The sequence below is a fragment of the Aedes albopictus genome, chromosome 1 (assembly GCF_035046485.1).
Source record: "Aedes albopictus strain Foshan chromosome 1, AalbF5, whole genome shotgun sequence".
In the NCBI taxonomy this organism is placed as follows: Eukaryota; Metazoa; Arthropoda; class Insecta; order Diptera; family Culicidae; genus Aedes; species Aedes albopictus.
In genome coordinates, this window is record NC_085136.1 from 332,741,395 (window position 1) to 332,753,390 (window position 11,996).

Consider the following 11,996-nt stretch of genomic DNA (forward strand, 5'->3'; position numbering starts at 1 on the left):
CGGTTTTTGCCAACAATCAACAGTTTGGCCACCTTGAGAACTTTAATGTCCCTATTCTTGAAGTCAAATTTGCTCTCGTGATTGTGGTCCTCACGGAAAGAGTAGGCCGTTCCCGGTTCGCCTCGCAGGGTGCTGATTCGGCTTTTGCATCTGTGAAGGATAATAACACATGTGTCAAGGGACGAAGTTATTCTAAATATGTACATCGAATGCCTAAATTACCCAGATCTTTGCCGAGAGCAGTGCCAAATGATGATGCGTTCCCTGATTTGAGACCGGGTGTACAGGTGACCGTCGATGATCAACTGCATGTTGCCGAGTCTTCCCACAATGAAGGTGATTTCACGGTCATCTGGAATGATTGTGGCGTTAGAGTAACAATTCTCATTGATTAATTGTAAATTCAACACTGTTTAACAAAATCATAAACAAAACTTTCTTGATAGTGTAGGAATATTGTATTTGATTTTGTGTTCTTCCTTAATCTAGTACTTTACGTAGCTATGTAAATAATCATGTTATGACTTCTGTATGTTTTGCAATCTTAAATATAAATGCCAATGAAATTATTCAAGAAGTATGACATAAATTTGGACAAATTTAGGCGATTCCACCAGGCATAGCCAACCATCGCTAGATGATATCGGAGGGGGACTTCTCCGGCCCCGAAGGAATCAGGTCAACGCATACTTTACTGGTCATCTAGGAATGCTGTACATACTTTTCTCCATTCCAGTACATTACAACCACATCCAATCACCACCTACGTCGAATCTCTAGCTTGATACGACCTGCAGATACCATCCAACTGCTGACCGGTAGCCAAATCGTGATTATGGGCAGCACAGAGATAGTAGACCAGCTTGTTGTTGACAACTACCTCGGCCGGGCACTGTTGGCTCCTGTATCGGCTGCATCTGTAGTGGCTTATTTGGTTCTTCGTGTAGGTGAACGAGTATACCATGTTCTCCAAGAGTACCTGAGCCGCTCCGAAACGTGTGTTCTGGTACACCACGGGGACTCCTTGGGTATTGTTTATAATCTCCTTTACGTTGTGCTTGGGTTTGGTCCGCTTGGAGCGGGTGGGCTTGATCGGTTTTCCATTATTGGCCTTGTCCTCCGTAACGTATTCGATAACTGTAGTTACTGAAAAAAGAATGTAGCATGTTAGTAGATTTTCTAGCAGTACTAGAGTGAGATAAACTAAAACGCGATGGGTGCACTCAAAAACAGAACCTTTATTTCAAAAGAAAAGAAAATCTCAAACAGAAGTTTTGCAAGTCATTTACCTTTCATTGCCCATTCAGTAATTGAAGTACTAGAGCAACTCAATTTCGGGCATTTTATTTGCACAGAATTCAAATTACAATACGCTCAATCGCTGAAAATAATGCCCACACACCTTATTATGTAGAGAACATCGAAAAATTGTTCAAGTACCAGAACGCTCTGGTACAGCGTCACACAAACTCGATAACTCTTATCCTCGCCTAGGACCTTTCCAACGCCGCTGGATGATTATGAACCTGATTCTTGAGGATCAGTCCGGCGCTGCCGTCCAGGGTGATGATTCGGGCGCGACACTTCAGCGAACGGCTCTTGGCACACAGCCAGTAGGTTTTGCTTTTGTGGGTGTTGTTGCGGAAAAAGGCGTGGCCACCCATCAGCAGCATTGGGCGTCCCTTGCGGCCCACCACCATCTTCAGGTCCAACGGGAATTGGGTCTTCGCTTCGTCATCCTCATCGCCGTCTTCATCATCATCGTCGTAGTGCTCGTCCGATTTGCGTGTCGAATGTTGAACAATTTTCAGCTTAACTGTTTGGGATAGGTTGGATGAATCATTATGAATAGGTTAGAGCTACGTAAATATGATAAAATATGGATTAGAATGTCATCTTCTTTTGAGCAAATGGGTTCTTTCGGCCGTTATAAGGTTTTTTTTTCTATTGGAGTACTAGATTTACACAATCGCTTCGATGCATTTCTTTTTTTTCAAGTTGAAACAGCCTGAAAATAAATTTAAATTGGTAATAGCTCAAGTCACTCCACAGTGAACAAGAAAATAATAATTTGATGAGGTCGTTCTAAACTATTAGGCTATTACTAAAAACGAGGTACTAGAACAAAACCATTACGGAGCGTAATTTCACACAATGAAAAATAAATAAGTTTTTATTAAAACTCATTGGCATGCAATTCTACATCAAATGATTGTGTCGCAGTTACTTTCCCAAACTTCCTAACTCAGAAATCTCTTTTCCGTTTGGGACGACGGAACTCATCCTCGGTGAGATCCTGGCGATGGGTGTGCTCTTCGTGGGTGACGCGTACGTAATCGTATCCGTCGATGTTCTTTGTGATGGCTCTTGCTTTGCAGCGCAGCCGTTGGTAAAACTGGCACTTCCAGTTCACCCGCCCGCTCGATTCGTTGGTTTTGTTTTTGTTGAAGTAATATCCGCCATGAAGCAAGCGCTGCGTTCCTCGGGAGGTGTACTCGTACTGGGCTCGTTCGGTGAACACAGCTTTGTCATCTAAAAGTACAGAATAGTTTAGTGTATGACAATGACGTACTAGAACTGCAGTAGAATCATCTCTACTCCTAGTAAATAATAATTGGTCATCGGAGGTCATCTTACAGAGTGTTTCATTAGGGTGAATATATCTACTGAAGTACTAGAATAACACTAAAACACATAATTTATTTGCGACGAGAAACCCTACTCTTACTTATAATCGATACTTGCACATCTCAAAACGACTCATCCTTGACATGCGGGATAAAAGTGTTCGCCAGGCTCATTGGGTTGACGGCCAGCCTTCGGTAGTTGATCTTGTACTGCTCCACCGGGTGGTAGTGTAACGTGTTGGTGACTTTCACGTACACCACGCCATTGATGTCCCTCGTAACGGCACGTGCCTTACACTTGTACCGGGTGAAGAGCGAACATTTCCAGTTGCAAGTCTTCGCCGACTGTCGATCCTTGGTGTACGCATGCCCATTGTGTATTAGTTTCTGTTGACCACGACGAGTAGTTCCGAATACAGCCGGTTCGAAAACACCTAAAAATGCGAATAGTTCGTATTAGTGCAGTAGTAATCTAGTACGTCATTGGAACCACTAAAGAAAACATAGTTAAAACAGTGCAGTGAACCCATTCTGATATACGTATATTTTTCTCACAATAATTCAACGAAGAAACTACTTTTCTCCTATACAGACTCCATTTCATCCGCTTTCGTAATAATCACTGGATGCCTCCGGTACATCCGGACATCATGGCTGTGGGCATCGTTCGAAAGCCTTACGTAGGTAATACCGTCTATGATTTTGGTTATGGCACAAGCGCGGCACTTCTGCCGACGGAACAAAGCACAGCGCCAATTGGTCGAATCCGGAAAGTCTCGATCCTTGACGTACTCGTATCCATGGCAGATCAGTTTCTTCGCTCCTCGTTGGCTGATCCCGAACCGGGCCACTTCCATTCCGGCTTTCGGAAGCAAAAACCTTTCGTAAAGCTTCCTCCTGGAGGATTCTGTGGAAAATGATAAAATGTCATGTTTTGTAGGAATTACTGTGAAGTACTAGAGTAATCATGTATTACAAAACTTAACGAACAACAACAGCTCAAAACAACGGTTTTATTCTCTCTTGTTTGATCATGATCTAGACTGTACAGATTGTTCGAAGAATCCTGCGACAGCCAATGGTCTGCTGCTTCTTCTGAGGAAGGTATTGTTAAGGAAGAATTTCACCTGTCGTGGTACCGTGGGCAAGTTAATTACTACTACTACTACTGCCTCCGACGATGCCCGATGACGTCTCATGGTGATAGATTTATTTCGTCGATCACGACTATGCATGCAGTTATGGTACTAATTGTATTTCCAGTACTGCATGTTGTTATTCCGTTATCCACAAACAAGTAACAATCGCTTTGACTGGATGTTTCACGGCTAAAATTAGGCAATGCAAGAAATGGCTGCGATTGCATAAAGTTGGTATGAAAGGGCACTTAAGAGTTGATGCATTATTCGATGTAGTACTAGATTGAATGAACATTAGGGACCACGTGAAAAGGAAATTCATAAAACGATTGCAGTGCAAGTTAGCATTATTTTACTGGGATGATTTTTTTCTACATGACGATTCATCAAGTTTGTGGCGATTTTTTCAGAAATTTCAACAAGAGGTTCTCAAGAAGTTGCTGCGGTATTTTATCCACTTTAAAGTTCACAAAGATGACTTGAGTGTAGAATTAGCATTTAAGTTAAAATACACATTAAAAAAAACCAAAAAAAAAAAGAAACTGACTTCTCAACCATTGGAATTGCGGGAGCTTATGAGCTTAAGATAGCTAAACGAATATTACTTAAAAATCATGGTTGGAAAATATGAGGAAGGTCGATCAATTCTGTTCATTTTTATTTGGCTCAAGATCAAAAACCGCCGTTGATGAAATTACGATGGTTCGTGGTTGTGCGTATTCTTCAGAACAACCAAGCCCGGAATCAGCACGTTGGTAATGGCACGTCCTTTGCACCCACTGTGCCATTTGGTACACTTCCAGTAAATTTTCCCGCTGTGCGCATTGTTCTTGATGTAGCGGTGGCCCTGGTAGTTGAGAACGTTATTTCCCCGGCCGGTTGTGTAGGTGGGCTTCGAAGGTGAACCATCGCTTTCAAAATTGAACATTTCATTGTTTGCCGAAGGCATCGTTGCGGATTTGGATCTACTTTTCTTCTTTGCGGGAATTTTCGCAGTTTTCATTCCCTCTGCAGAACCAGAACCGATGATCTCCGCAATGAAGTAAATCTGGTCAACGTCGTTGTCATCTATAAAGGAAAATAGAAATCCATTAATCCAAAACTCATGCAAAAGCGACACTCTTCAGGATTCAAAACGATTGCACGAAACACAAAGTTTCAGTTGAGATAGATTTATTTAACTATGGGTCTTCGAAAAGTAAAATCCTATGTGTGGCAGAACTGCGGGATTTTCGCTCTACGAATACAGGGTGATTATGTGTTCCGCTGCGGGCTATCAACGTGGGAACTTTTTTCTCCTCACTGTTTGCCGGGGTGATGACTCTAGCTTTGCAGGCTGTACTTCCCTGGAATTTAATTGCAATTTGTTAGTTGAAGAAAAGTTCTGCATAAACAGACTTACTCACCTTTTTAGCGCAGATCCAATAGGTTTTGTATGCCCCCTTACGATTCTTTACGAATTTGTAGCCATCAACGTGCAGCAAAACGCAACCACGTTGCCCGACGGTGAAGTATCCCAAGCAACACACATGTTCTATATTAGTTACGACAGCGCAAGTTTTGGTTGCATATAAGTTTATTTTACGTTATTTCAACACAAGGTTAGAATTACGTAAAATTAACTTCTATACAACCTAAACTTGCGCTGTCGTAACTCTTATATAACATGTGTGTTGCTTGGGATATTTCCTTGGGTTGATCATCTTCCACTTCTTCAATGTTAACAATTTTAAACACTAAAATGGAATCCAAATTAATTGATTAGTCATGCTTCAACGTAATACAAATATATGACATAGAGGAAAAGTCCACCACAGTTTCCACCAACTCATTAATGTTTTATTTACAGAGTATCATATAAGATTGCAGTACTAGAATGGTTCATGATTGTGTGTTGGATATCGAACCACCAAGTTCTCTTCCCCGTTTCTCAGTGTGTAGGTTAGAACCCGTGCTTTACATTTGCTCATGCCTGCCCTCGCACAAGACCAGTACGTTTTGTTTGCACTTTCCTTGTTCTTGGTGTAGCTGAACTCTCCTAGTTTTAGCTTGCGACTTCTTCGAAATCCGGAAACGTATCGGACATAGACATCTGAAATGTTTGGATCATTAGGTCAATGCAAAACTGTCCGAGAATTCCTAAATTCAATAAAATGAAGTACTAAATTGAATTCCAAAGACGAGTGTAGTTTATTAATATCTTGCAAGTTGTTGTTTCAGTCGCTTCAAAGATCCGTACGCTCTGGGTGAGGCCACTACCTGGTGGTTATGTTCCACGTTCAACATGAAAAACTCTTCGAGTACGGACTTAATCCGGGCGCGACACTTGTACACGGTAAACTGCGAGCAGCGCCAGTATGTGATGTCGTCTCGCTTGACGTGTCGATTGAAAAGATGACCATTGTGCCGAAGCTGAACAGTTCCACACTTGCTAATGACATACTGCGGGGCATCGCATGTCGGGGACATTTCCTGAACTGAAATTGTAGTTACAAAATGTTAGCAAAATTAGTTGGATTCAGTTTAATCATAGATGAACGACTCAAAGATTTCCACTAACGGTGAATAACAATTATGTGCAGTACTAGAATAAAAGACGAAAATATGTCAACAATATCTAGGATTAGTGTGAACAAGTCAGTACTAGATTAATCGACATTATATATTGCAAAATAATTGAAAACAATTTCTTATCAACAACGAAACATGTTATTTGAAAAGTGAAAAGAATGTGCGTCATGTCAGCTCTCCTCCGACCTTGGCTCGGTTGATTCGATTCAAATCTGAAGGATGATTGTGCGTGGCTGAAATTAGAAAACAATTGCTTAGTTATTCAAATTCATAAGCCAACCGACAACGCAATACTCACCATTGGTGTTCGAAATAAACAGGTAATTCCCTTCGCTCTTGAGTCGACCACGGCACTTCTGCGAACGATTGTGTACACACTCCCAGTACAGTATGTTCTTGTGGGGACCCTGACGACGCATATTGGATCGGTATATGTGGCTTTCGTGCACCAACAGAATACCTCCCTTTCGACTCACGATGAACATGTAGCGCTGTTCGTCATCTGCGGCGGCACACTCATCCAGTTCTACCGTCCTCGTGAATACCTTTTTTCGTGGTTTTAAGGGATCTGAAATTCATATTGGGAAATTGTTAACGTTACCATACATTAAATAACAACTTAAAGTCAATAACAAAATATACATATAAGTTCTTTGAACATTTCAAGTTTATTTAACAAGTTTGAACTTTCATTGATTTTCTCTGCCGAAACTTCTGCATGCGACGTCGAGCGGTAAGCTTTCTCACCACAAGTTTTATCTTCTCCTCGAGTAGTATGTGCGTCAATCCATGATCAGCCCATGCTTCTGAAAGTGAATTCACGAATTGTATTCTAGTACTTCTCCAAATAGTGGATAGAGAGACAAACCTATCATACAATCGATGAAAATTTCATAGTTCCTCATCGGCATCTTTGAATCGCCAATGTTGTTGGTTCCGGAGTAGTTGTAGCCCATCAGAGCATCGTCGGTGAAGAGATACGAGAAAAAGTTAGTTACGTCCATCGTCGGGGGCTTCTTGAGCGACAGGTAGCGTACCTAGAGATGAAAAGTGAAAAATGCTGCATTCTTGGTTTGAATCCAAACGTTAAGTTGTTTGAAAGCAGTTGCGAAGACTTAAAAATGTAATTTTAAAAATGGGCCTTAATATTGAAGTACTAGAAGAACCAATTTAGTAGTGAAAACTCTGTTGGCAAATAACAACATCTAAGCCTGTTTGTCAGTAAAAGAAGTTAGTTGAACGCGAACTATTCCAGCTTATTACAACTAATCTAGTACTCTGCATAACATGCTCTATAAATCGGTTGAAAATGTCATGACTTAATACGATAACACTAGGCTGGTCTGATCCCAGCCTGAACGCATTTGCTACTCACATATTGCTTCCTCACATCGAAATCCTTCCGAACGGCTTCCTCCAATCGTTCGATTTCGACCATGGAACTCAACGGAAAATGGAAACCATCAACATGGGCGGCAGAACGCTGCTTCTGCAGCTCGGCAGTTTTAAGCAACTCCTGCAGTTTCTTGTTAAAGTCACACATTTGAACCTCCAGTTGCATCTTTTCGTGTCGACTCGACGCCATGCCGGTCATTTTGTTGAGACTTTGCAACCGATTCCGCAACTTGGCGATATTTTTGCCTAGAGGGTATACAAAAGAAAACTAAATTGTTGGTATAATTGTGGTACTAGAATTTGAAAAGCATCTCAATGACAATCTCTTCGTTGGAAATTATTTACTTACCTTACCGGTCAGGCTAAGGCCGGGGTGGCCTCTGCTGTACATAGTAGCCGCCTCCATTCCACTCGGTCCATGGTTGCTTGTCTCCAGTTCCGCACTCTGCGTAGGGTCCGCAGATCGTCCTCCACTTGGTCGATCCACCTAGCTCGCTGCGCTCCACGTCTTCTTGTACCGGTCGGATGACTCTCGAGAACCATTTTAGTCGGGTTGCTATCCGACATCCTGATGACGTGACCCGCCCACCGTAGCCTCCCGATTTTCGCGGTATGGACGATGGTTGGTTCTCTCAGCAGCTGATGCAGCTCGTGGTTCATTCGCCTTCTCCAAGTCCCGTCTTCCATCTGCACTCCGCCGTAGATGGTACGCAACACCTTCCGTTCGAAAACTCCAAGGGCGCGTTGGTCCTCTGCACGTAGGGTCCATGTTTCGTGCCCATAGAGGACGACCGGTCTAATCAGCGTTTTGTAGATGGTTAACTTCGTGTTACGGCGAACTTTATTCGATCGTAGAGTTCTGCGGAGTCCAAAGTAAGAACGATTTCCTGCCACAATGCGCCTCTGAATTTCTCTGCTGGTGTCGTTGTCGGCGGTCACCAGTGAGCCCAAGTACACGAATTCTTCAACCGCCTCGATTTCATCACCGTCGATATGAATTCGGGGTGGCGGGCGCGGTGATTCCTCCCTGGAGCCCTTTGCCAGCATGTACTTTGTCTTCGACACATTAATGACTAGTCCGATTCGCCTGGCTTCACTCTTTAGTCGGATGTACGTTTCCGCCATCGTCTCAAATTTACGAGCAATAATATCAATATCATCGGCGAAACCAAGCAGCTGAACGGATTTCGTGAAAATCGTCCCACTCGTGTTTATCCCCGCTCTTCTTATTACACCCTCCAAAGCAATGTTGAACAGCAAGCACGAAAGACCATCACCTTGCCGTAGCCCTCTGCGAGATTCGAAGGGACTCGAGAGTGTCCCTGATACTCGAACTACGCACATCACTCGATCCATCGTCGCCTTGATCAACCGTATCAGTTTATCCGGGAATCCGTATTCGTGCATAATCTGCCATAGCTGTTCTCGATCGATTGTATCATACGCCGATTTGAAATCGATGAACAAGTGATGTGTGGGCACGTTGTATTCGCGGCATTTCTGCAACACCTGGCGGATGGCGAACATCTGGTCCGTTGTAGCGCGTTCACCCATAAATCCAGCCTGATATTGCCCCACGAACTCTCTTGCAATCGGTGATAGACGGCGGCATAAGATTTGAGAGAGTATCTTGTAGGCAGCGCTCAGTAGTGTGATCGCGCGGTAATTCCCGCAATCCAACTTGTCGCCCTTTTTGTAGATGGGACACACGATACCTTCCATCCATTCCTCCGGTAATACTTCCTCCTCCCAAATCTTGGTAATGACCCAGTGTAGTGCTCTCACCAGTGCTTCTCCACCGTATTTTAGAAGCTCGCTTGGTAGTTGATCTGCTCCAGCGGCTTTGTTGTTTTTCAACCGGCCAACCTCCTCCTCAATCTCTTGATGGTCAGGGGCCGGAAGTCTTCCGTCCTGTGCACATACTCCTAGATCTGTTACCACGCCACCTTCGGTACTTGCAACGTCGCCATTGAGGTGCTCATCGTAATGCTGCCGCCACCTCTCGACCACCTCGCGCTCGCTCGTGAGAATATTCCCGTGATTATCTCGGCACATGTCGGCTTGTGGCACAAAGCCTCTGCGCGAGCGGTTCAGCTTCTCGTAGAACTTTCGTGTGTCCTTAGCGCGGTACAGCTCTTCCATCGCTTCGCGATCTCGTTCTTCCTGCTGGCGCTTCTTCATCCGGAAGACTGAGTTCTGCCTGTTCCGCGCCTGTTTGTAACGTGCCTCATTCGCTCTCGTACGGTATTGCAGCATTCTCGCCCATGCTGCATTCTTCTCGTTTTTCAACTGTTCACATTCGCCGTCGTACCAGTCGTTTCTGTGATTCGGAGTCGCGAAGCCTAGTGCTGTAGCCGAGGTACTACCTATGGCGGATCGGATGTCCCTCCAGCCATCTTCAAGTGTAGCTGCGCCAAGCTGCTCTTCCGTTGGTAGGGCCACTGCTAACTGCTGGAAATTATTTAGAAAGGATCATATTTATTGTTTGGCTTCTCTAACACTTCCAAATAAACAGTCCTGGTTCAGTTACTAAATAAAGTACTAGAATATCGTTTCCTTAGTCAAATTTTCAACTTCCGTTTTGAAATATTTACGTTTCTGATCACGTGACGGATGTGCTCGGCTAGGGATTCCTCCGTTACACCCTTGCACTGCCAGGCATCTGAAAAAAAATGTGTAGTTTAAGGCATACGTTTCAGGATCATTCAAGGATCATACTGCGATCCAACACTTACCCAACATGCAACTAGTGAATATTTCATAATCTCTCATGGATTTTCTTTCCAAGTTGGAACGCTTCGTCCAGCAGTATCCGACCAGAGATTGGTAGGTAAAGATGTGTTGAAACACGGTGAAAACGGTTTGATCATCGGTCAGTTTCGAGCGTAGGAACCTAATCTGAAAAATGTGTAAAAGTTACGAACAATCGAGCTTTACTTCTTTTTTCTATCCAAAGCAAATCAACATTACATATTGCTTTCTGGATTTTTCGTTACATCGAACGGAAGATTCAAGCTCTTCTATAGCTTGCTCAGAACGTATAGGGAAGTTGAACCCAGCGGCGGAATGCGATGTAACTCCACGATGTGATTTTCTCTGGGGCGTTTCAGCTGATTCCATACCATGAAATTAAGAAAAAAGTTACTCTCTAGAATGATAAATGTTAAGCAAATCTCAGAATTAGTTTCAAAAGTGGAAATATCGTTTTTCTACATTTATTCATATCCTAGAAATCTTCAAAGCTCTACAATCTTAGACCTAGCTCGAAAATTGCGCACGTTGTTGCGAACATAGATGCGTTTGATAACGCTTGCCATTTTTGATTTCAACGTTTCCATGGCCAAACCGTGACTGCTCCAAGCCTCTGAAATGGTAAGAACAATGCCATCTACAATGATAAAGAATTTACAGTTCCGAGATAAAAATGAAGTACTAGCTCCGATAGAGATACTTACCAAACAAACAATCTGTGAATATCCAATAATGCTGCAGTGATTCTCGCTGCGTCATAGATTGGGAGGACTTGTTGGACGTCCAGTTAAAGTGACGGAAGATGGCTTGATCGGTGCAGATTTTACCAAACGTATCTTCAAGGCTTTGTCGTGGAGTTTTGATGCGGCGCAGAAATTTTATCTAAAGGAACAAAACAACAACACGGATAAGTCAATCTAGTACAGACAGGACGTTTCTGTCAAGAAACAAACAATTTTGGTTTATGAAATTTGTTCCAGCATCGGCTACATTTTACTCCCCTAAAAGGTACAACTACGATATTTAGGGAAGTAAAACATTGTGAGTTGTGGTACAAATTACTTACATATTTGCGTCTCATGTTGGGATCTATCCGAACAAAATCCTCCAGTTGAATGACGGCATGCGGATCGGTTAGCGGAAACAAAAAGTTTTATGGTCGGGGCTCCAGGTTTGATTGCTGGAACAAAAATATTTTGAACTATTAGCACATTCTTCCTGAGTTATTCATAACGTGTGGCTAAGCTGTGCAAAGAAGAAATCTAGTAATTGTATCGGTCAATCTTTATTAGAAATCATCTTCATCCGAATAAATACAACTTTCAGTCAGTTCCCGTTCTCGCTTCCGGTTTTGGTAGCGACGAAATCGTTCCCGGTCGTGTACGTTGCGAATCACCTTGCACAACATTTGACGAACCTCATCCTCCGTAACTCCGTGATCCGTCCAGGCTTCTACAAAATGAAGAATTTTAGACTTAGATATGCAACGTCTAGTGATTCGGAAATTCTGCAG

At 43.1% G+C, this 11,996-nt stretch overlaps 2 protein-coding genes and 1 long non-coding RNA gene across 8 annotated transcripts; all 3 read right to left on the bottom strand.

Moving 5' to 3' along the window:
• Positions 1-185: 185 nt before the first annotated feature.
• On the bottom strand, positions 186-5,281 carry LOC134285792 (uncharacterized). The gene is made up of 3 exons (XR_009996643.1): positions 5,173-5,281; positions 1,403-5,112; positions 186-1,146 (listed from the first exon to the last, which is right to left on the bottom strand). It is a non-coding gene; the product is annotated as an uncharacterized LOC134285792 (long non-coding RNA).
• Positions 5,282-5,460: 179 nt separating this feature from the next.
• Positions 5,461-6,968, bottom strand: LOC134283962 (uncharacterized). 2 transcript variants are annotated; one of them, XM_062850901.1, is made up of 2 exons: positions 6,636-6,968; positions 5,461-6,243 (listed from the first exon to the last, which is right to left on the bottom strand). In XM_062850901.1, exons 1-2 carry the CDS (start codon positions 6,820-6,822, stop codon positions 5,960-5,962), a joined length of 471 nt encoding a protein of 156 aa, XP_062706885.1. In that variant the 5' UTR covers positions 6,823-6,968; the 3' UTR covers positions 5,461-5,959. The 2 variants fall into 2 exon arrangements, with proteins under 2 accessions (XP_062706885.1, XP_062706888.1); XM_062850904.1 differs by lacking the exon at positions 5,461-6,243 and adding an exon at positions 6,411-6,570.
• Positions 6,969-7,007: 39 nt separating this feature from the next.
• Positions 7,008-11,762, bottom strand: LOC134285796 (uncharacterized). 5 transcript variants are annotated; one of them, XR_009996650.1, is made up of 7 exons: positions 11,550-11,761; positions 11,188-11,365; positions 10,468-11,096; positions 10,327-10,394; positions 7,713-7,978; positions 7,206-7,374; positions 7,008-7,143 (listed from the first exon to the last, which is right to left on the bottom strand). XR_009996650.1 is itself a non-coding variant. In XM_062847356.1 (3 exons), the coding sequence occupies exons 1-3, from the start codon at positions 11,562-11,564 to the stop codon at positions 10,969-10,971; spliced, it is 321 nt and encodes a 106-aa protein (XP_062703340.1). In that variant the 5' UTR covers positions 11,565-11,749; the 3' UTR covers positions 10,934-10,968. The 5 variants fall into 5 exon arrangements, 1 of the variants encoding a protein (XP_062703340.1); XR_009996652.1 differs by having other exon boundaries at positions 7,044-7,374; positions 10,468-10,630; positions 10,698-11,096; positions 11,550-11,762; XR_009996651.1 differs by having other exon boundaries at positions 7,044-7,374; positions 10,468-10,625; positions 10,703-11,096.
• Positions 11,763-11,996: the final 234 nt, after the last annotated feature.